Below are 24839 nucleotides of genomic sequence, written 5' to 3' on the forward strand. Positions count from 1 at the left end.
TCTGTGTGTGTGTGTGTGTGTGTGTGTGTGTGTGTGTGTGTGTGTGTGTGTGTCTGTTTTTTGTTTTTTTTAATTGTTATCAATTTACATCAACTGGTTTTACAGTATCCTTGAAATATTTTTTGGGATACATCTTTCAGGTCAGATGCGGTCATCGCTGCCAGATGAATGACCCAATCAAGACTGTGGCACCAGCATTACATCCCATCAAGGTACATCTTAAGGCCTGTTCACCAATTTCATTTTCATGCTAATAAGCTTTTGTGCTGCAGGGTAGCTTTAAATCAAACACACACACACCCACACGTGCAATAACACTAAGTGCAATACTCCTTTCTGGCATCATTGTATTTTTACTCAGTTATATACAGCATTTGTATTCTATTTTTATCCTATTGTATATTTTATTCTATTTTATTCTACTGTATACAGTATTTTATTTTATTGCTTCAGAACTTTGCTTCAGAACTTTTGCACTGTCCACTTCCTGCTGCGACAAAACAAATTTCCCACGTGTGGGACTAATAAAGGTCATCTTATCTTATCTTATCTTAAATTTTAATTTGATAAGTTCTGTGACCTGCAGGTAAAAGAACCTTGGGAGGTGCTGGGCATGGATTTAATTGGACCACTCCTGGAAATACGTCTAGGGAACCGATATGTCCTGACAATGACCGATCTGTTTACTAAGTGGGTGATTGCAGAACCTCTTAAGTCCAAGACTGCAGCTGAGGTCTCTGCAATCATGACCTCTAAGTTATACACATTTGGCATGGTCAGGAAAATCATCACTGACCAAGGAAAGGAGTTTGTGAACCAGGTAAAACTTGTGAAAGTGTTATTCATGCCTTGATATGATATGATATGATATGATATGATATGATATGATATGATATGATATGATATGATGTATTTAGGCCAAGTTTCCTCATGTCACTGCAGCTCAACAACAGCATTTTCAGCATGCTGAATATTAAACATGCTGTCTCCAGTGCGTACCACCCCCAGACCAACGGGCAGGTAAGCATTTGGATATCTAACCTTGAGTCACTCTTGTGAAATCAGTCATGCTTATTTATCTATTCTACAATAAAACTCAAAGGATGAGAGGACCAACCAGAACATCAAGCGTGCTCTCAGAAAGTACGTTAACCAGAACCATGATGACTGGGATGTACACCTTGCTGCTGTGGTGTATGGCATCAACACTGCAAAGCAGGTATTCCTATTGTGACATATTGTATTCCTTTCAAGATACTTTACAAACACACACACAAAAATAAAACCTGCCTTCCTGATTCATTACATTTTTTGTGTGGTAGAAGTATCAGCATTGGTACTTGGTATCAGCAAAAACTCAGATCCAAGGATCTGACGGTTTGAAAAACATATTGTTGCATCCCTACTTCATGAATTTTTTTTGTTAATGGCAAACATTTGATTTTTGTGTTATGTGTATTCTCTACAATGCCAGGAGAGTAGCAGCCTTTATTGACTCTGGATCCTGGATGGAGAAAACAGGAAGAGACCTTGAGGTATGTTTTCAATGCGAAAGTTTGAAAGCTCATCAGGTACATAATAATTCAATTAAAAAAAATTAGCAGGTGTATGTCAGCTCTCTTCATTTAAGGACACATTTTTCATTTTACAGTTCTTTCCCCAGCAGTTCACTGGAAATTGCTGCGGCATCTTTATGCTGATGGTGAGAATTTTTCTTTTCCTGCCATTACTTCAATATAACATTTGAACATGTTAAAGGTTTCTTTTACTTTACAGTATGCTCTCTGCATCAGCACCTCATCGCCACTATCTTTCACAGAGGTAAGCTTTTTCATAAAGTACCACCAAAATACCTGTGCCAGCTCAGGCTCAGGCAACACATCAGGTCAGGCAAATGTTTGTGAAAGTGGCTTAATGTAGTCACTTATAAACCCTGTGACTGAACATACAGGAGAGAGCAGCAGTACACAACTACAGTTCATTCAGACTGGCGTTGCTTTTTTAAGGCTTGGACAGAGATTCGCCTTCTGGACAGAAGAAGCATCCCTTCTCCTCCAGGGAACTCTCCAGCCTGTCTTCAGGGTACCAAAGGCAACCTCCTCCAAGCCTTCACCAAGTCTAATCAGACAGGTGAGAGGACAACAATGACATAACCATTTGTAGAATATAACCACAGAATTGTACTGTTGAGACTATTCATCACAATGCAGGTTTACATACATGGTGGTAATCTTCATTTCCATGTAATGTGATAATCATGTTTTCCATTAAAGGCTGACGCTGACAGGTGCCCTATACTGGAGGTAAGCTCTTTATTTTCCCTTTTATTTAAAATGTTGATGTAACTGAATTAGTAATTAGAATCACAGGTAGCACCATCAGGGCAGAAAGAGGCATTATTCAGTAGTGGAATGAAGTAATAGTTATGAAAACACCACTGAATGTAATGTATTTTCAGTCCTCATATTTCTGAAGCTTGGTGGACAAATTTTGTATTTTCATTATTGTTGCCTGACCTATATTTTACAGTTACCAGCATGTGTCCTCATCGACATATTGGAAGAGGTTGTTCTACACGAAGGGGATACAGCCATCTTCAAACTGGCTCTGGTGTGCTCCATGTTCAGAGACCTTGTGTCTACTGAATATTTCAGAAGACGGACACACTTCAAGTGGCTTCACAGTAAGGACTTCAGTAAATTATGAAATTATATGTACTTTTTTTTTTTTGCTGTTGTCACATGTTTTTCACTGGCAGAATGTAAATGTTTTGTGTTTTTGTTTTTTCGCTTGTGCTTTACACAGGCGTCTGCACATGGAGCAGCTTCTCTGAAAAGTACAGAGAACAGTACTTCAACATGTACACAATTGAGATCTGCCTTCAATGTGGAGATCCGTACAAACACTGCCCCCGAGGTATACAACACTGTATAAACTTGTATTGCTGTCATTACAAACAATGAAAATCTCACTGGTGCAGGACATGATGAAAACCATACCTTGGAGCCCTTTCTTCTCTCTGTTTGATTTTTGGTTTTTTTGTATTACAGGATATGTTGGCACAGGTAAAAGAGGACAACTACGGGCATTTTATTCGGAGGAGATGCGCCCAGGCTACTGCAGCCACATTTGCATGCAACTGAACAACTAATGTGTCTGCACTGTTCACATGCACACACAGGTTTTAGTGACAGGGTTCCCCCACATGTTAGTTCGTGTTCTGATACCTGTTTTCATTTGCCACAGTTTTTGTCACATGGGCTGTGATTGGTTTAATGTTGTTTAATTTAGTTCCATAAATTACATTTATGAAATAGATCTGGGTTGTAACACATCCTCGCTACCTGTATCTGTTGTTCATGTTCTTGAAATCGGTTGTTTGTGTTCAGTATTGTTACAGTAAACCTGTGAAAATTATAAAGTGGTCCTGTGTAATTTTATATGGATATATATACAAATGAGTGTAGTCAAATCTCAATTAAACAAATGGTTAACCTAAGAATACCCTTTTTAAAATATTTTCAAACATGAATTTTGCAACATTGTTAATTTTGTGGTTACAAAGAAAAAAGTTAATTCAAGACAAAGTGGCAAACCAAAAAATCTAACACAAAAAAAGAAAATAAAACGATTTCAGAACGTTTCAAAACGATTGTCTTTAGTGCAAGAACATATTATATTTTATTATTAGAAAAACATTACTAGAATATGTAGTAAAAATTGAAAATATCTGCTGTATTATGATGGTGCATTTTCAGCTTTCATATCAAAATATAGCCTATTGTGTATATAAATAAAAACTTGTAATATGTCACGTGAAAAATCATGAGCCAGATTAAGTGTTTACTGACAATTGACAGTGAGGAGTGGACATCATCATAGCTACTCCAATCAATCCTCTCCACACAGACGATCATAAACACACTCGACTATAACTAAATCAAATTTTACACCCATTTGTAATGAAGCTAATTCAGTTTACAATACGGATCATTCGCTCGGTCAGCAGGGGGCGGTATCCTCCTCATACACTGGGAGTAAACTGCCATTAAAGGAAACAGAAGAAGAAGAAAACTTCTGCACATGCGTGGTACGGATCGGGTAGACCCGATTTGTACGGTCCGAATTTGCACATGCGCAGTAAGGATCGGGAGTCCTGATCTGTAACTATCTTTTTATTTTTTCGGTTTTGTCTACATTATATTGAAGTGTTTCATTATTGTAAACATTTTAAGAGATACTTATTATTCTTAACATCTTAACAGATACTCTGAATGGTAACTATCGTAAAACGCTTCGACCGGAAGTAGACACTTTTTGCGCATGCGGGGTACCGATCGGGTTTCCGGTACGGATCAGGTAGTGACAACAGGCATCACGGGCATCGGCAAAAAAAAAAAAATGCTCATACTCATGCTGCCCCGACATCCGCCAGCCCATAGTGGGAGTGGCATAGGCACCGATCGGTTTTCTATCACCCATTTGCTGGGAGTAAGGGCGCCCTCCGTTTGTGACGGAGGAGAGGGCGGGGGATTCTCTGGCTGGCTGGAGCAGCATCTAATAACCAACTCGCAAAATAAAACAAAATAAAAACAAACCAACAAACACAAAAACACGAGACATTATAATACAGACTTATAATTTGCATCGATGTTTTTTTTCGATACGCCAAAAGTTAGCACGAGAGCCCTACAGCTCTACTTCGGTGCGCCTGCTTGCTGCTGAAGTCAAAGTAAACTTTATTGTCATCTTCGCTACATACAGTCCAGTATATATGTCTGTGAAGGTTCTCAGTCATCCAGGTCATCGTAGTCAAAGGAGTTTGCAAAGAAAAGCGTCTGGACTTCTTTAAGTTGCTTGAAGACGTTTCACCTCTCATCCGAGAAGCTTCTTCAGTTCTAAGGTCAAATGGCCGAGAGTCCCAGATTTAAACCCAGTGGGAGTATCCCCCCAAAGAGGGACAAAGGACCCCCTGGTGATCCTCTAATCAAATGAGCCAAGGTGTGAAAGCGGGTGTGGGACCTAATCAGCCAGGGTTTCAGGTGAGCTCACTGTGAAACCTGGCCCCACAACCACAAAGACCACAACATCACTATATTACCAGCGGATAAGGGAAGGTGCACCGTGGTCCTAAACACAACAGATTACCACACGAAGATCACTACTCTCCTCAGTGACAACAACACCTACGAAGCTTTAAAGCGAGACCCCACAAGCAGCTACAAAAAGAAAGTTATAGCTTGCCTTCAAGACCTTGAAAAGGACAAAATCATTGACCGCCCTACATATCACCGCCTTTACCCAGGAGATGCCATACCCTGCATTTACGGACTTCCTAAGATCCACAAGGAAGGTATCCCTCTCAGACCCATAGTCAGTAGCATAAACTCAGCCACTTATAACATTGTGAAACACCTTGCTACCATCCTTGCACCTCTCGTGGGGAACACCCCACACCACATCAAGAACTCCACCGACTTCACCGACAAGGTCCAGAAACTTACCCTGGACCCAGATGAAACCATGGTGTCCTTTGATGTAGTCTCCCTCTTCACTTCCATACCCACCACGGAAACAGTGGAGACTGTCAGAAAACGACTACAAGAAGACAGCTCCTTGGAGGACAGGACCAACTTCACACCCGATCAGATCTGCACACTGTTAGACCTCTGCCTCACCACAACATACTTCAAATACAACGAAGGCTTCTACAGACAAAAACATGGCTGTGCCATGGGCTCCCCCGTGTCACCTATTGTAGCCAACCTTTACATGGTGGAAGTGGAAAGGAAGGCTCTCGGCTCTTTCAAAGGAAGAGTACCCAGCCACTGGTACAGATATGTAGACGACACCTGGGTCAAAATCAAGACACAAGAAGTGGAATCCTTCACTGCGCACATTAACACCGTGGATAAAAACATCAAGTTCACCAGGGAAGACACAAAGAATAACTGTTTGCCTTTCCTGGACTGCGCTGTGCACATTGAAGAGAATGGCGACCTCAACATCAAAGTTTACCGGAAGCCCACACACATGGACCAGTACCTCCTCTTTGACTCCCATCACCCTCTGGAACATAAACTTGGAGTAATCAGGACCCTACACCACCGGGCAGAACATGTTCCCTCTAAGCCTGAAGGAAAAAAGAAGGAACACACACATGTAAAGGAAGCACTCAAAACATGCGGTTATCCTAACTGGGCGTTCATAAAGTCAGCAAAGAGGCACAGAAAAGAAGATCAGACACCAGCGAGGGAGGATAAGAAAGACAGACGCAACAACATTGTCATCCCCTATGTAGCCGGTGTATCAGAGAAACTCAGGAGAGTTTTCTCCAAGCACGACATCCCAGTGTACTTCAGACCCAGCAACACACTCAGACAGAAACTGGTTCACCCGAAAGACAAAACTCCTAAACACAAACTTAACAACGTGGTTTATGCAGTACAGTGCAGCGAGGAATGCCCAGACCTCTACACTGGAGAAACCAAACAGCCACTTCACAAGTGCATGGCACAACATAGAAGAGCCACCTCCACAGGACAAGACTCAGCAGTCCATCTGCATCTTAAGGATAAAGGTCACTCTTTCGAGGATGCCAATGTTCACATTTTGGACAGAGAGGACAGATGGTTTGAAAGAGGAGTGAAAGAGGCCATCTATGTCCACTGTGAGCGACCATCTTTGAACAGAGGCGGTGGTTTACGACACCAACTGTCTGCCATCTATAATCCAGTTTTGAGTTCCCTCCCCAGACGCCTTAATGCCCACTCACATCCTGGGCCATCTGACCTCAGGAATTTGCATGACAAGGTGGGACCAGGTTTCACAATGAGCTCACCTGAAACCCTGGCTGATTAGGTCCCACACCCGCTTTCACACCTTGGCTCATGTGATTAGAGGATCACCAGGGGGTCCTTTGTCCCTCTTTGGGGGGATACTCCCACTGGGTTTAAATCTGGGACTCTTGGCCATTTGACCTTAGAACTGAAGAAGCTTCTCGGATGAGAGGTGAAACGTCTTCAAGCAACTTAAAGAAGTCCAGACGCTTTTCTTTGCAAACTCCTTTGACACTCCAGTATATAGAGAGACGAGACGACGAGGCTCCAGTTACAGCAGTGCAAGTAAACAAACAATATATATAAGAAGAGTAAGAAAATAAATATACACTTTAGGACTGGGGTAAAGGGATCAATAACAATTTAATATTTATAATTTACAGTTTGATGATTTAAAGTCTCACACAGAACCCGTCGAAAGGGGAGGGAGGCCAGCTGCTTCAAAATAGAGCACATTTCATTCATAATGTTGTAAATCCAAGCCCATTATGTATTCATGATTTGAATCTGGTAGTGCGAAATCCCAGAAATAAACCCTAGACAAAGTGAATCTGTGAACTAAGGTGTAGGTCTATTAGTTTATGTTGTGGTGATCCTCGGGTTGGGTGATGGGTGTTCATACTGGAGTGCAAAATTAAAACCAAGATGGACAAGAAAAGTTCAAAGCCATCAGGTCCTCAGTTTAGGAAAAAGAGAAAAGAAGAACAGGAGAAACAAGCAAAAGATACAGATAAGCAGATGTGTCACTGGATAATGGCAGGTCATCCTGAAACAATCAGAATAAGAGTACTTTATTAATCCCTAAGGAAATTATGTGTGTTACAGTTGCTCCAAGAAGAAATGGTAAAAATAGTAACAGTAACAGACTAAATTCCAAACAATACATTATGTTACAGATTTTAATATTAATTAGTCATTGTCAATTGTTGATTTGTCCTTATTGTATTAGGAATTATGATGGCTGTTTGGTAGCCGTTTGCATAGTATGCATACTCTCTCTCTCTTCATATATTTGTGTGTGTATGTTTCTCTGGTGAAATTCAGTATGATTCCGAACACAGTTTTATGTTAATGTTAAATCCTTAATATGTTTTATGTGTGTGTGTGTGTGTGTAGGGGGGGGGGGGGAGGAGGGAGTGTTCGCCCAGGGCACCAAACAGGCTAGGACCGCTACTGGTCCTAACCATCACAAGAACATTTATATAGGCCAGTAAAACGATGATAATTTCAGTGTGGAGAGTCCAAAATTATCACTATCACAACCACAGCAGGAACAAGACAGGATTTTTTACGGCGGTAGATTTTGTGCAATTTGCAGTAAATTATGCGGCACAGACATTTGTGTCACTCATTTACATCTTCTTCTCCTGAAAGTGAAACTCTTACAAATAAATATGTCATATCTTTGAGTCACAAACTGACACTGAGTCTCTTCAGTAAATCCAGCAGCTTTTTAACATGAAAAGACATCTTTGAGCTGCTGCACATGTTAGTAAATCTGACCCTAAATGTACATTTAGGGTCCTTCTTCTTTAACATTCAAATGTTGTCATGAAGGGAACTTTTTAACAGGCTGTTCTCGTTTGTACAACAGGCTTAAAACACATTGTGACGAAGTAAGATGTTTGTTTTGTAGTTCATCTTCTGCACAATGTAGTTTCAACAGGCGGACATCCGGTGGCACATCGTTACAGAGAGACGAGTGTAAGTCTGTATCCCAATTCAGGGTCTGCAGCCTTAAAGGCCGCATTTTAAGGCCGATTAAATCACATCGACGCGGCGAAGGCTGTCCCAATTCAAAGGCTGCTCGAAATGCGGCCTTCATTTCCCTGAATTTTAAGGATGTGGCTGTGTAGACGTCATGGCCCAACATATCCCACAATTCATAGCGCGGCGGTGGGTGTGGATAATTTTGCCGAAACGAACGGTGGAAGTGGAGTGGCCGAAGAGTAAACTTTTAAAAGTACAGAATATTATGTAACTTATGCGCAAATGTTTAATAACGAAGAACATTAAAACATTACTGTTGGCCACATGTCGGCAAAGTTATGTGACATTAGTGATGTTTGTACTAACTTGGTTTTAAAGCCTTTAAAATATACACCGCTAAATAGTCGACTTTAATCTTACAGAGAATGTGATGATTTTATTGATAATTAAAGTCAGTCATATATCCACAAACACAACAAGCTGAAAGTCAGTGATGCTGCTCGGTTTGCAGTCCTGAATGTGACGGCACAAGCAGGATTCACTGCACTGTTAATGTTAGCTATGTTATATTGCTGCCTCTGTTCGGTGGTGTCGAGCCAAACGGCCTTTAACGTGTGTTTGAACGAGCTGACGGTTCACTCGTTAAGCTGAAAGAAAGATGCTTTAATCACAGGAGTCACACATGTGTCCACTGTACCATCTGGAACTCTTCTTGTTTAGCACTCGTAATAACACAAACACTAAATCCTCCTTCTCTTGTGCTGTTTTGTAGCAGTGTATACACCTGAGACTGTCACCTGTCTGTCTGTCCTGCACTCTCTCTCTTTTTCTTTCTCTCTGATTGTGGAATAAAAGTATGAACATGTATTTATAAGTTACACTTGTGTTTGAATCCTGCAGCTTATCACACATTTGATTTCCATGTGTGACAACTGCAAGTGTCCAGAGGGAGGACAGACTGAGGGACCCACTGCTGCACATCATCTGTGAGGCTTTGCACCCCTGATGATCCACCAGGACAAACTCAGCAGTGTGTGAGGAAGAGGAGGAGGAAGAGCCAGCAGCAGCTGACAGATGGAGAGAATAGACAGACTGTTCCCTGTTTGTGAAGGACTGCTAGAAAAGTTTAAAATAACTAATTGTCTGTCCTGAATCAGTCTTATTAGGTAATGTTCAAATAATTTTATCATTCCAGTGTTTTCAGTGTGGGAGAAAGTACTCAGGGCCTTCAAGTTACACACTATGAAAGGCAGCAACAAGTTTAATATTCAGAAACCTAAAGTATGTATCAGCAGCAGAATGGAGCTAAAAATAAATGTTTGTTTCAGTTCTATGAAGCTTTGAGTATTTTGGATTAGTAGTACTGCTGTGTTTGTTGCATCATATTGCTGTAACTGTTTTTAAGCTTTATATATTCTGAGGTAAGTTGATCTATAGTGTTACATCATATTCTATAAGGATGTTATGTGTTTGTAGACTTTCTGCCCAGTTTGACCCATTTAGCACAAGTCAGCCTGTTTAAGGCTCTGATAACCATTCTGTGTGACTTAATATCAGTCTACTCGTCATTCTATCAGAAACAGTTATCACAGCGCTTACATTTGCTTTTTACACATATATGTAAGCATTGAGCCAAATTTAGTAATGCCAACAGCCTGAAGGAACTGAAGGAACAACATTTGTCTCTTATATATAATACATCTACATATACACTGTCAAAGATACTTGTCTTTGAGTGAAGATTTAAGGTGATGGGAAATATAAATAACTGCAACAATCTTTACTGACGCTCAGTATTTGACACAGAGTTCACTCACATGTGCTGTACCAGTGTATGTCACAAAAGTGATTTGATTTGAGACTTCAAACTCACTGCTGTAATAACTAATAATGATTAATATAATAACTATAATATTGGCCATATCATATTTACACTGACTTTAGTCTCATGAACAACATTAGCTAATTGTTATTTACTACCTAATCTTAAATGACTGTTGAAATGAAGCCCAACAATCATGTTTTACAGTCCTGTGGTCTCAGCCTCAGATACTTATTAAATCACACAAAGCTCGTGTAGAAACACACAAACATATGAATAAAATGTTCTCCTTCATTTCTGACAAACAAAGCTGAAACGTTTCCAGCGGTTGGTATCATGGTTGCTAGGCAACCTGGGCAGGGCGACGGAGGCCAGACCGTCCCATTTCACAAGCCTCGCACTTCCGGCCTTAGCGGTCTTTGAGTACGCGGCCCTTATGGACCGTTAAGGCTGCGTACTTCAAAGCTGCAGAACCTGAATTGGGATACAGCCTAAGGCTGTTCCAATTCTCAGCACCGCTCCTCTCTTTCCCTGAGTCCTTAGCAATTCCCCTTCCCACGATTTCATTGAGGACAAGGAAAAGAGTTTAGGAAAAGGAGATAGGCACTAATTTTGAAATTACACCCCACGTGGTTACGTTGTGGGTCTGAGTCACGTGACCGCACAGTAACAAATCACCACAGAGCCAGGAAAAGGGGGCGAAAGCGGATCTGAAGCAAAAGGTATTGTTTGGAGGCAGGTTGTTCAGGAGTGGCAGGAGCGGTGGGATTCAGGGAGTAAGGGCAGGCATTTGTATCATTTTAAGAAGGAGCTGGCAGGGTGTAGGTCGTATAGGGGTAATAGGAGAGATGAGGTGGTCATTACCAGGCTCAGACTGGGACATTGTGCATTAAATAAAACACTACAGATGATAGGAGAACATGAGACGGGGCTTTGTGGAGTGTGCCAGGAGGAGGAGGAGACGGTAGAGCATGTAATACTGCGGTGCAAGGGTTATGATGTGGAGAGGAAAGTTCTGCAGGATAGATTGAGGGAGCGGGGAATCGGGAATTTAATCTGAAGAGTGTGTTGGAGGGTAGTAGGGCACAGGTAAGGGAATTGGTGGGGTTTTTGAAGGCTATAGGTGTTTATGACAGAGTGTAAGTTTTTTTTTTTTGATTGATTTGGATACAGATTGTAAGCTCACTGTCTGACCCATACTCCGGAACAGTAGGAGGCGGTAATGCTCCTTTACGTTGGTTGCCAACCGCCGTTAAACACAAAGAAGAAGAAGAGGACAAGGGGGCGGAGAAAATGTGTGTGTAGTAGAGGAGTCGAGCTGAGAGAGCTGCTTTTTCATGAAACAGGACTAAAGTAGTGAACTTACAGGAACATATACCACTACCAACGTTTGGATCGATATCTGCATCGATCTGCACACCCTTGTCTCCTGGATCGTAGCTGAGATCAGCGTGAACCACGAGGGTCTCTGCTCCCTGATCTGTTTCCTGTTTGCAAAGACTTCCAGCTTCATCACGGAGTTTCTCTCGGTTTGTGGGCTCATCTAAAGGTAAGCACCGAGCTAACTTTTATGTGGGTTTAGTTTATGTTGATTTTAGCTCTGTTGAGAATAATAGATGCCTTGGTATACAGTGGAGTTAAACAGACTGTAGAGCAGGGTAGGCAACCTTTCTGATGATGAGTGCCATTTAAAATTTCCTCAGAAGTCAGTGTGATTGCATTAGCAATAAATTTAATAACGCTCTATATTAACAGTTACACACTATATAGAGCCACTTTATAGAATTATATTTGTTCGCAGATATATTGTATATTATATATATTATTGTATAATATATATAAATCTCTCTCTCTCTCTCTCTCTCTCTCTCTATATATATATATATATATATATATATATATATATTAGGGGTGCAACGATACACAAAATTCACGGTTCGGTTCGGTTCGATACTTTGGTGTCACGGTTCGATATTTTTTCGATACAAAAAATGTTCATGCTTTTTTAATTTGTCATTTATTAAAATTATAAATATATATTTTAACTCAAAAGTACAGTTTTTAAATTTAATGTTGCTGAAACGACAAAGTAATAAAAACATAAATATGTCATGGAGAAATCCCTCATCTTTGGAAAAGAGAGTTTATTACAGAGAAATGGCTCTTTCCAAAATAAAAGCTATACTATACGCTTCTTCTGGGGTATATTCTCAGCAGCATATTAAACATATCAGGTCCCCATAAGGAGAATAATGTGCTAACGGCTGTCTAAATGACTCGGGTAAAGTTTGTAGCATGCGTGCTTGTTGTTTTTGTCTGCTTCCACTTGTCTTTGCACTAGGATGATGTCGGAGTATGCAGTCATATTCGTTGTGTTCCCACTAGTGCTGTCAGCGTTAATCTGAAATGACATTAATGCATGCCACAACACGGCAAATCTCCGTTAACGAGCTACCGCGGATCGCCCCGTGCGTGGGGCTGGACAGCGTCAACACGTTAACGAGCAAATTGCGCTAAGCACTAGTTCCTACCCATGTAATTGAGCATTGCGTGGCACATCCGACATACTGTTTTACTTTTGTCCATGATGCGCTTACCTTCAGGGTCATACTTCACATGAAGACCAAAACAGTTCCAAAGGCCAGATCTGAATGAGGGTGGGGGAGGTTCAATTTGCCATGTTGCAACGAGCTAAGCTTCTGTCTTGCTAGCTTGCGCTGCGCTCAGTGGATCTGCGCTCGACAGTGCAGCCTAGGCGGAGTAGTCGAACGCAGATCCACTGAGCTCTCAACACAGACAGCATCGTCAGAAGAAAAGTTGATAAAATAAATTAAAAATTTTGTATTGTTCGATACACATGCGTACCGAACCGAAAGCACTGTATCGAACGGTTCAATATCGATACGAGTATCGTTGCACCCCTAATATATAAATGTATGTATATATATATATATGTGTATATGTATATATATATATATATATATATATATATATATATATATATATATATATATATATATATATATATATATATATATATATGTGTATTACACAGGTCCTTCTCAAAAAATTAGCATATTGTGATAAAGTTCATTATTTCCTGTAATGTACTGATAAACATTAGACTTTCATATATTTTAGATTCATTACACACAACTGAAGTAGTTCAAGCCTTTCATTGTTTTAATATTGATGATTTTGGCATACATAACTCATGAAAACCCAAAATTCCTATCTCAAGAAATTAGCATATTTCATCCGACCAAATAAAAGAAAAGTGTTTTTAATACAAAAAAAGTCAACCTTCAAATAATTATGTTCAGTTATGCACTCAATACTTGGTTGGGAATCCTTTTGCAGAAATGACTGCTTCAATGCGGCGTGGCATGGAGGCAATCAGCCTGTGGCACTGCTGAGGTGTTATGGAGGTCCAGGATGCTTCGATAGCGGCCTTAAGCTCATCCAGAGTGTTGGGTCTTGCGTCTCTCAACTTTCTCTTCACAATATCCCACAGATTCTCTATGGGGTTCAGGTCAGGAGAGTTGGCAGGCCAATTGAGCACAGTAATACCATGGTCAGTAAACCATTTACCAGTGGTTTTGGCACTGTGAGCAGGTGCCAGGTCATGCTGAAAAATGAAATCTTCATCTCCATAAAGCTTTTCAGCAGATGGAAGCATGAAGTGCTCCAAAATCTCCTGATAGCTAGCTGCATTGACCCTGCCCTTGATAAAACACAGTGGACCAACACCAGCAGCTGACATGGCACCCCAGACCATCACTGACTGTGGGTACTTGACACTGGACTTCAGGCATTTTGGGATTTCCCTCTCCCCAGTCTTCCTCCAGACTCTGGCACCTTGATTTCCGAATGACATGCAAAAGTTGCTTTCATCCAAAAAAAGTACTTTGGACCACTGAGCAACAGTCCAGTGCTGCTTCTCTGTAGCCCAGGTCAGGCGCTTTTGCTGCTGTTTCTGGTTCAAAAGTGGCTTGACCTGGGGAATGCGGCACCTGTAGCCCATTTCCTGCACACGCCTGTACACGGTGGCTCTGGATGTTTCTACTCCAGACTCAGTCCACTTCTTCCGCAGGTCCCCCAAGGTCTGGAATCAGTTCTTCTCCACAATCTTCCTCAGGGTCCGGTCACCTCTTCTCGTTGTTCAGCGTTTTCTGCCCCACTTTTTCCTTCCCACAGACTTCCCACTGAGGTGCTTTGATACAGCACTCTGGGAACAGCCTATTTGTTCAGAAATTTCTTTCTGTGTCTTACCCTCTTGCTTGAGGGTGTCAATGATGGCCTTCTGGACAGCAGTCAGGTCGGCAGTCTTACCAATGATTTCGGTTTTGAGTAATGAACCAGGCTGGGAGTTTTTAAAAGCCTCAGGAATCTTTTGCAGGTGTTTAGAGTTAATTCGTTGATTCAGATGATTAGGTTAATAGCTCGTTTAGATTACCGTTTCATGATATGCAAATTTTTTGAGATAGGAATTTTGGGTTTTCATGAGTTATGTATGCCAAAATCATCAATATTAAAACAGTGAAAGGCTCGAACTACTTCAGTTGTGTGTAATGAATCTAAAATATATGAAAGTCTAATGTTTATCAGTACATTACAGGAAATAATGAACTTTATCACAATATGCTAATTTTTTGAGAAGGACCTGTATATATATGTATATGTGTGTGTGTCCCAGCTGAGTAACAGGAATCTGGTGGAGCAGCAGAGGAACAATTTTGGACTCAGCTCAACCACTACAGAGGAAACAATGACTTCAACACAGAAGGTGAGAAAAATATCACAGTTACACTGTATTATTGGTTGGTTTTTAAAAACATGTTAACAGGAGCTTTATCTTTTCCATCCTGGGCTCCTCCATATATAAAGAATCTACATTCACAACCAAAAACCGCAGAAGTTACAAGAAAATACAAAGATCATATTTTATAAGCACATATTGAAACAACAATATCATCAGTTGAATTTTTTTCTGAAGTAAAAGAGTTTCTCTACTGATCAATATTTCTTTAATAATGTAATTAAGTGTGCCTATGCCAAGAGGCACACTTATTACTATTCGTCGGATTTATTATTATTAAGTGTGCCTATGCCAAGAGGCACACTTATTACTATTCGTCGGATTTATTCTTCTTCTTCTTATTATTATTATTCTTCAGTTTCCGCCTGAAATTTTGCAGCGAAACTCGCCCCGCAGTTTTGAGACAAACTTCATATATGTTACCTCATTTTGTGTGGCTGGATCTGGAATGGTGTTCTATGACTTTTGGTGTTTATGACTATTATAGATTTTAAATATTAATATTTTAGTGAAAATTTTCCCGCGCTTCTCTGCCTAACAGTTTTGACAATAGGGTTACATATGTTAGATCATTTTGTGCGGCTGGAGCTGGACTAGTATGGTATGACTTTTGGTGTTCATGACTTTTATAGTTTTTTAAATATTAATATTTTAGTGCAAATTTAGAAAGATTCTTCTTTTGGCGCCATAGAAACAGACTTCATTTGTGGTGTGTTGGCTCCATCTTTTGGTCCCACTGAAACAAATTTCAAACTTCATTTGTGGTGTGTTGGCTCTCTCTAGTGGTATGTCGTTTTATCAAGACATCCCATATTAGCAACAGTTCTCTGACGATGTTGCTGCTAGCCGGCTAGCTAGCTAGCGCCGCTAGCGCCGCTAGCGACCCTTCGAGCAGCCGGGCTTGGCCTTCGAGCAGCCGGGCTTGGCTTACAGTGAGACTGCTGACGCTCATTTAATCACCCGTGTCTTAGGTGGACTTATTTTTCGTTTATATGGGCCGATGATGCTGGTCGATGTGGAAAAAATAACTGAGTTGTTTGGTCTTGGCTAACAACCGAGGGCAGCTATCCACCGGTGTGTGTCATAAAGAACATGCAGGGAACGAGACATACGAGGCGGCGAGGCGACCGCCGATCGACCGGTGGTAGATCGTGGATCAGGGAAACCTAAGGCAGGAGCGTGAGGTGAACTGAATTTCAGGTAAGAAGTTATGAATTGCACTCTATTTGGGTCAGATATAAACCGAGTTTAGGTGTAGTTTATTTTCGTTGTGCTGACCTGTGTGCGCGCTAAGTTACTGACTTTGAACTTTATTTTATTCATAAGGGTTAGTTCATAGAGTTGCCGTACAAAGGGAATTGTCCCACATTCAGAGAAAATATTACGATTTATTCTGTCGTTACAAAGCCTCCCGTGTGATTCTCTCGCTTGTTGCAACTTCAATCGTGAAACTGATCAACGATCGGCTTTTCGCTCTTGTTTATTGCGCTAAACAACAGCAGCACGTTTAAGCTTGATCAGCTGTTGTTAGAATTCATTTGATTTTAATTTCTAGTATCAGCTGATGTTTGCTGGAGCCACAGCTGTAGAAGCGGCTGGTCCAAACCAGGAGATGTCCTTACTGAATCATCAGAGCTGAACTGGTGATGGAGAAACAGGTTTACCTTTTAGGTGACATGAATGAGTTGAAGGGAAGTTATGAACTGTTTCTGAGAGACAAATAAACACCAAGCTCCTGTTTTTGTGTAGCTGACAGCTGGTAACTGTGCAGGGGCGGATCTAGCAAGGCTTTTGCCAGGGGGCCAGGTAGGGCATTAACAGAGAAAGGTGGACACAAAGTTATACTTTGATTTCTTACTCTCATATAAAATATTTAGCTTTTATTAAATAGTTATCTGAATCTTACAACCAAAGTTTGTATAATAATACACAAGATTGGCTGTAGACCATTGTTAATCATTCAGAACACTGTGTAAAAATAACAAAAAACAAAAAGTGAATGCAAAAGTGCATAAATATTTATTTTACGTGTTTGATGTGTGTGGCAGGGCGTGGTCTGCAGTGCCGCTGCAGGGGAGGTGGACCCACCTGAGCGGCACCTGCAATCACGCCTCTCGGGCGTAGTCTGTGCTCTCTCGGCTGTTTTTTGGGTGTGTGTCGGGCTGTGAGTTGAAAAGCTACAGCCGGCTGTGTGGGTACACCAACCATGTGTGAAAAGTGGTCCATAACATAATGCTTCAAAGCGTGTTCATGCAAACATTGTCGGATCTGCCGTGGTACAATGGGACTTCTGCTCATGAACCTCTGTGCACAGCGTCTGCAAATCGGCGCTGTACGAAGTAACTTCATCTTTACACAAAACTGTAACCTGTTATCTGTGAAGCGTGAGCGGTGTTTGTTTTTACCATAGTTCATGGTGGAGAATGGCTGCTCTGCTGAGTTTTGCCCTAAGCAGCCGTATGAATGGCAAACTACACTGATTAGCAGCGGCATAGGCACACTTAAAATTCCTTCTGAAATTTTCGCTTTCTAGTTTTCATTACAACTCTCATTGTGTCACATCATTGTAATGTGATACTGCCACCAGAAGGTGGTGGTAACACACCAACAATGTGTTTTTTGACATGTTTGATTCCACCAATGGAGGGAGTTTCAGTTTGTTCCATGACTGATTTTCACTCACTGCCTCTGTTTGTATCTCTGTCACTGCAGGACCAACATGGAGCGAGAAGTCAGCGCTCTCAGGAGGCCGACAAACGTCACAGAAGACAGGGAGAGAAAACCTACAGCTGTGATGAGTGTGGGAAGGATTTTACCCATGCTGGACACTTAAAAACTCACCAACTCTTCCACAGTGATGTTAAAGCTTACAGCTGTGATGAGTGTGGGAAGGATTTTACCCAGGCTGGAGACTTAAAAAGACACCAACTCATCCACAGTGGAGTTAAACCTTACAGCTGTGATGAGTGTGGGAAGTCCTTTACCCGGGCTGGATGCTTAAAAAGACACCAACTCTTCCACAGTGTAGTTAAAGCGTACAGCTGTGATTTGTGTGGAAAGTCTTTTACCGAGGCTGGAGGTTTAAAAACACACCAACTCATCCACAGTGGATTTAAACCTTACAGCTGTGATTTGTGTGGAAAGTCCTTTACCCAGGCTGCACACTTAAAAAGACACCAACTCATCCACAGTGGATTTAAACCTTACAGCTGTGATTTGTGTGGAAAGTCTTTTACCCAGGCTGGAGGTTTAAAAACACACCAACTCTTCCACAGTGGAGTTAAACCTTACAGCTGTGATTTGTGTGGAAAGTCTTTTACCCAGGCTGGAAGTTTAAAAAAACACCAACTCATCCACAGTGGAGTTAAAGCGTACAGCTGTGATTTGTGTGGAAAGTCTTTTACCCAGGCTGGATGTTTAAAAACACACCAACTCATCCACAGTGGAGTTAAAGCGTACAGCTGTGATTTGTGTGGAAAGTCTTTTACCGAGGCTGGAAGTTTAAAAACACACCAACTCATCCACAGTGGAGTAAAACCTTACACCTGTGATTTGTGTGGAAAGTCTTTTACCCAGGCTGGACACTTAAAAAAACACCAGCTCATCCACAGCAGATTTAAAGCACACAGCTGTGAGTTGTGTGGTAAGGCTTTTGTTCAAAATGGCGACTTACAGAAGCATCTAGTTACCCACTCTGGAATTAAGGCGTACAGCTGCGACTTTTGTGGAAAAAGTTTCAGCGACAAACACTACCGAAATAGTCACTTACGGATTCACAATGGAAATGATGTTTATTGCTGTGATCAGTGTGGGAAACTGTTTGCAACAGATGCACATTTACGACGACACATGTTTAGCCACACTGAGGAGAGACCTTATAAATGTGACCTGTGTGAGAAGACTTTTAAATATCCACATCAGCTGAAAAAACACCAACAGATCCACACCAGAAAGTAACTCTACAAGTGCAGTTACTGTGAGGATGTATTTATTTTTATCTTGTAATTGTAACCTGACTGTTTTGAACTAGTCTGATCAGTAAACTTATGGAGTTATACTGAATGAACTGTTTGGAAAAATGAAGAAGTAACCTGAGTTCTAAACAGTAAAATTTAATTGGATGTTGGCAGAGATGCTTTTTCTTTCAGGATAAAAATGTTGAAGGAATTCCCTGACTTACACTGTCTTTGTTTAGAAGTGGAGCGACGCAGATGGATCCATTTCTCAACCCTGTCATCACTGTGGTGGTGGGAAAGAGTATCTCTGTGATCTTTGTGTAAAAACTTCAATCATCAACAGGACCTAAAACCACATCAACGTAGACACACTGGAGACAAAATGAACTACTGCAAAGAATGTGGGAAAGGCTTCCACACACCAAGTACATTAAAAATACATGAACTCTTCCACAGTGGGGTCAAAAAGCACATCTGTGACCAGTGTGGGTCATCCTTCACCACGTGAGCTTAATGAAAAAGCATAAGGGAATCCACACAGGAGAGACACCATACAAGTGCAGACACTGTGACGAAAGCTTCTCACAATCAGGTCATTGTAACAAACATGAACGTTCACACATGGAAGTGAACTTCAGCTGTGAGCAGTGTGACAAGAGCTTCAGGAATGTCAGTTCATACTCCGAACACAAACGATTCCACGCTGTAAATAAACTGTTTTACTGTTACCAATGTGCAAAAACATTCACTTCATTATCTGCTCTGTGCAAACATCAGCCTGATCATGCAGGACTGAAATCACTGGATCACAATGAATCTGAAGAGAGAGAAAGATCCTCTTCTGGTTTCAGGTCAGACTTAAAAACCTTGAGATCAGGCTCCACAGAGTTCAGATGGAATCTCCTGTAAAGAGTGTCAGCTGATGTCACACTTGGATGTGATGAGGTAGCTCTGATTTCTGGAGCTGCAGTGAATAATCTTGAATGTTACATTTAGGAAGCTGCATGTATAGATATGCATATCAAGTTTATGTTTTTTTCCTTTGAGGGATTAAATGTTATCCTCTAAAATGTTATCCTTGTTACATTTTGATCTTTGTTCCCTTAGGACACAGTAGTGTTTAGTAGTTGTACTTGTTACTGTATTATTAAAGTTATAGGAATGTCTGTTTTTTTACCAAACTAATAATGTATCAGAATTGCAGATATGGATATATATTTCAATTTCTTTCATTTGAACTTTCTTAGTGTTTCCAAAATTAACTTTTTTTATGTATTCATTTAATGTGTTACCTCACTTAAATTTCAATTTTTCATTCATATTTAAACTTTTGCTGTTGTAAAATCTTCTCTTAAATCATTTTCTCCCAATACTGCAAATAATTTCACAGCAGTTGCACCTGCTGTGACTTTATGTCCAGAAAAAATAAACTCAAGCTAAATTGGTTTTGGGCTGTACTTCCATGTAATACCAGTTTGTACCAGAAGATCAACCAGTGAGTCAGTGTAACCTTTGTTCAATTAGGCAAAGAACACAATCTTATTCACAGTGGCAGCAAAGAAATGTTGAAAGTTAAAAACAGCAGCACACATCAGGACCATTTTAAAGATCACAGGTGACTTTTACTTAATTCAAATTCTGTTAAACCTCTATTTTTTGCTCCTCCTTTCACTTTAGTGTATTTAGTCCTTGAAGTCCACATGTTGTTTTTTAATGGATTTTGATCCACATGTTTGCAGCTGTTTTCTTGTTAATTTGAAGTTTGTATTATGAAATCCTGATAATGTTAAAGTGTTAGTTATATTTGATGAAGTCTGCGTAGAGTTTATCTTATTAAACAGTTTGGTGTGAAAAATAGAGAAATGGTCTCAGAACAAGTAGTTTGAGCCATGATTTCAGATTCAAACTAATTTAACTGTTTTCAGTGGTACATGTGGAGGTTTATCAGAGGAGGAGACTTGGCTGTTCTCCACTCACACTGAACAAGGATCCTGCAGCTCATTAAAAACTCTAAAATGATCTTCAAGGATAATATGTTTGATTTTTCTTAAAAAAGTGCTGTTGGCATGAAGTTTTCAGACAGTGTTTTTAAGAGTCATTGTGGTTAACGTCTCACCCATTCCAATAAAGCAGATGTTCCTGCATTGCAATAGCGGTTTGCAGTTGCAATGCAGGATCGTGCTGCTGCTCGTCTACAGGACTCTCATGGAGCACCACTTTGAAACTTTGTAACTCTCTCTCTGCAAAATACAATATATAAAGACCAATGCTGGGCAATTAATTATATAGTTACTTCTTCAAAAAAGTTACTGAGTATTGCAAACAACAAAGATTTTTGCAGCTGTTTACCTAAAAATGCTGCTAAGGCATTTTTTTTAAACAAACATTTCAAACTATTTACAGAACAATCAGCTGTTCTGCATCAAATCTGATGCCACACAAATTATTTGAGCCACTCCAAAAAATAATTTCTGTCCACTATGAGATAAAGGAGAACATCAAAAGCCTGATACCTGCAGGCCTGACAACAGGAGATGTATCACTCCTTTAACATTTAGCAGTCCAGTGAATGGTCTGAGTATTCAACCCTACCTCTGGCGCCGGTGCCCACCTCTCAATTTTAAATCCATGTAGACATTGAGGTTTCTCGGGAGGGGCCGTGCTAACACCTGCTGCTCTCTGGCAGCAGCACCATGTCCTCCCCTGTTTTAAATGCACTTTAGAACAACACGCAGCAACACTACACATGAGCGGGAGGAGGGAGGTATGGGGTCTTCACACACCCCCGTTCTCTGCCAGCCATCGGGGCGGGGGGCTGGGAGGAGGTGTTGGCTGACAGATTGGCCTCCCTGCTTCTGCGAGGCCTGGGGCGGTCTGCTTGCCTCCACCCCGGGGGGAAAGGGTCACATCTCTTGGGTCTGGGTGCCGTTTCCCCCTCTGGGGGCGAGGGTACCTGGACCCGGGGTATAGAGTATGTTTGGGGAGTGCGATTGTGTGTACATGTGCATATATGTCTATTCCTACGTTGGATGAGTGCTGAGTGTTTGTATATGTGTGCATGAGGGTGGGAATGCATGTTTGTGTCTGTGTGTGCCTGTTTGTCTGTGTTTATATGTCAGGTCAGGTCTTAGACTCCACCTCCCTGGGAACACCCAGGCCCTCCAAAGTGTGGAGGCCTATCTCCCCTCACCACACTCCCTGCCGGTAACTGATGCACTCAGGGGTCGGTGCATTGGTGGTTCTTGGTGTCCGGGGCTGGGCGCTCAGGTATACACCAGCTTACTCCCGGTGGCTACTTGGCGGGGCCTGGTGCCTGTCGCTCGGTCAGGCCTCTTCCGGGGCAAAGGGGGCCCTCGAACCTCCGGCCTCGGGGCCTGCAGCTCGGTTCACTCTGGCACAGCTGGCTGCCGGCAGAGCCGGCGGGCGCGCCAGTGCAGCCCCCTCTGGCTTCTGCTCCGTGGCTACTGGGTGACCCCTCGTCTGGGGATCTCCTCAGCCCTTCCCAGGAGGGTGGCACGGATGCCCCTCCGGTGGTACTCCTTGGGCTCTCGCACTCTGGGGTCCCTGGATGTCTGGAGCCTGGATCTCCTCCATGCCTGCTTCATGCCCTGGGGGACGGGGCTATGGCCCTCCACACCCTCTAGCAGACCGTTACATGGGGAAACCTTCTGTATACAAGCGCGCTGATCCACACGGGTGTGCACATGGGTGTTCATTGTTCGTAGACATAAACTACACCTTGCGTAGCTGCTACTTCAAAGCACATTGTGCGCTGTCTGTGCTGCACAACAACATTCAATATTTAGTATTTATTGCTGTTTACACTTAGGTAGATTAACATGATGGTGTTGTGTTTAGTATGTTGCTTTGTTTTTTTTTTTTTTGCTTGTTTTCTATTCTTTTTCTCTCAACAGGTGATCCAGGAGATTTTTTTTTTCTCTTTGTCTTTGTAAGTGCCCTTTCTCACTGTCCCTCTTCCCTTCTGTTTTTCTTTTCCTTCCTCTCTTTCTTTCTCCCTTTCCTATCCCCCAATCATGTCTGTCTCATCTGTAACAACTGAAAATAAAATAAATAATAACAACAAAAGTTGATCAAATGGACCAATACGGCAATGCCATGATGATCCATTTGGCAAAATAAATCCATTTGGTATCCTTGTTGGTCTTCAGACAACAATTCTGACGGCTAAAGAACCAAATGGGACAGACAAAAAAAAACAAAAAAAAAAAAAACATTTAGCAGTCGCCTCATTGTTCTGACACACACAACAAAACTATTGACTACACTACACTACACACTAGGGATGGGTACCGGTGTCCGGTGCCATGATGGCACCGGTGCTGTCATAAACGGTAGTAACCAGACCGAAAAGCAGCGCACATTTCGGTGCTTTTTTTCGGTGCTTTTTTTTCCTGAGCCAATTCTAGCCAATCATTTTACGTTTCCGAGGATAGTAGGCGGGCCCAGGTACGTATGTTCTTTTAGAGCAGAGCTACAGATTAGAAATGCCCAAGGCGAAGCGGTCAAGAGTCTGGCTGTACTTCGCAGCAAAAGATGCAAACTCAACAGCCTGCAACAAGTGCTTTAAGCTGATACTGTGATACTGTCAAAGGAGGTAACACCTTGAATCTGATGAAACACCTGGCGACGCATAGCGTTTTTTTTTTTAAAGCCGAGAAATGCGCCGTGTTTAAAAGCTTGCTGTGAGACCTCACACCGGCACATGCCACCGGTGTGGTGCCTGTTATCAGACCCGGAATTAGCAATATCCCCCAAAAACCCGAAGAGGAGAGTCCTGGCCCCTAGCCCTGCCAGTGTAGCAGAAATGATGAGGATGATGATGGCACCAGCAGCCGTTCTTCTCTGCGTGAGTAGCTTAATGTTGTTCATGTGTAATTTACGTTGAGTAGGCTAACCACGTTATTAAATTAATGCATGTAAGGTGAACTAGCAAACATCATCATAGCTACATGCGGCTGTCTTCTTGTTTGATGGCAGATACTCCCTTCACCCTGGCCAAAAAGGCTAAAATGACCAAAGAAAAAGTGGAAAACAGTTAAACATGAGAGGTTTTTGGCCAAAGTTTGTGTTTTTTTCCCATTGTTTAAGCACTGCTTCCAGCCAAGAGTGATACCATATATTTATATGCCCTATAGCTGCAGAAAAGGCTAACATTGTTATCTTTTTACAAAAATACAAACAGCTGAACATGAGAGGTTTTTGGACCAATTTTGTGTTCTCCATTCTTTAAGCACCGGTTTGAGCACCGTTTAAGCACCGGCACCGTTTCAAAAGTACCGGTTTGGCACCGGTATCGGATAAAACCTAAACGATACCCATCCCTACTACACACTAACTACACAAGATTTGCACTACACGTCGCAAATCTCTCACATCTCAAAACACTGCCGTCATTCCTAAAATTTCCTCTTCTTAACAACTTCTGTTTCTTAACAACTAAATGCCATGGTTTGATTGGTCAACATGGTACATTTTTTGACCAGTGGGAAAGGGTGGGGTGTTTTGATTTTGTCTTTGCTCACAGGCAGAGAGTGCTTTAGAGCGTTTTCCTTATAAAACACAGTTTTTATCGTTTCTTCCCGCAGTAAATATAAACAACAAAAGTATTCAGGAAGAAAACCAAACATTGCATTTTTTTTTTATCACAACTCTGGTTTTACATGGCCTCTCAA

The 24839-nt window shown here is 41.5% G+C and overlaps 2 protein-coding genes across 3 annotated transcripts in view; both read left to right on the plus strand.

Moving 5' to 3' along the window:
• Positions 1-24839, plus strand: part of LOC134624766 (zinc finger protein 91-like) — a 328469-nt gene that overhangs the window by 29798 nt on the left and 273832 nt on the right. The window lies entirely within an intron of this gene.
• LOC134624764 (zinc finger protein 708-like) lies at positions 11599-21135 on the plus strand. Of its 2 annotated transcripts, none has more exons than XM_063469803.2 (4): positions 11599-11920; positions 15068-15157; positions 17903-19166; positions 19386-21135. In XM_063469803.2, the coding sequence occupies exons 2-3, from the start codon at positions 15140-15142 to the stop codon at positions 19145-19147; spliced, it is 1263 nt and encodes a 420-aa protein (XP_063325873.1). In that variant the 5' UTR covers positions 11599-11920; positions 15068-15139; the 3' UTR covers positions 19148-19166; positions 19386-21135. The 2 variants fall into 2 exon arrangements, with proteins under 2 accessions (XP_063325873.1, XP_063325872.1); XM_063469802.2 differs by adding an exon at positions 12281-12337 and having other exon boundaries at positions 11600-11920; positions 17903-21135.

Source organism: Pelmatolapia mariae, linkage group LG3_W (genome assembly GCF_036321145.2).
Source record: "Pelmatolapia mariae isolate MD_Pm_ZW linkage group LG3_W, Pm_UMD_F_2, whole genome shotgun sequence".
Lineage (NCBI taxonomy): Eukaryota > Metazoa > Chordata > Actinopteri > Cichliformes > Cichlidae > Pelmatolapia > Pelmatolapia mariae.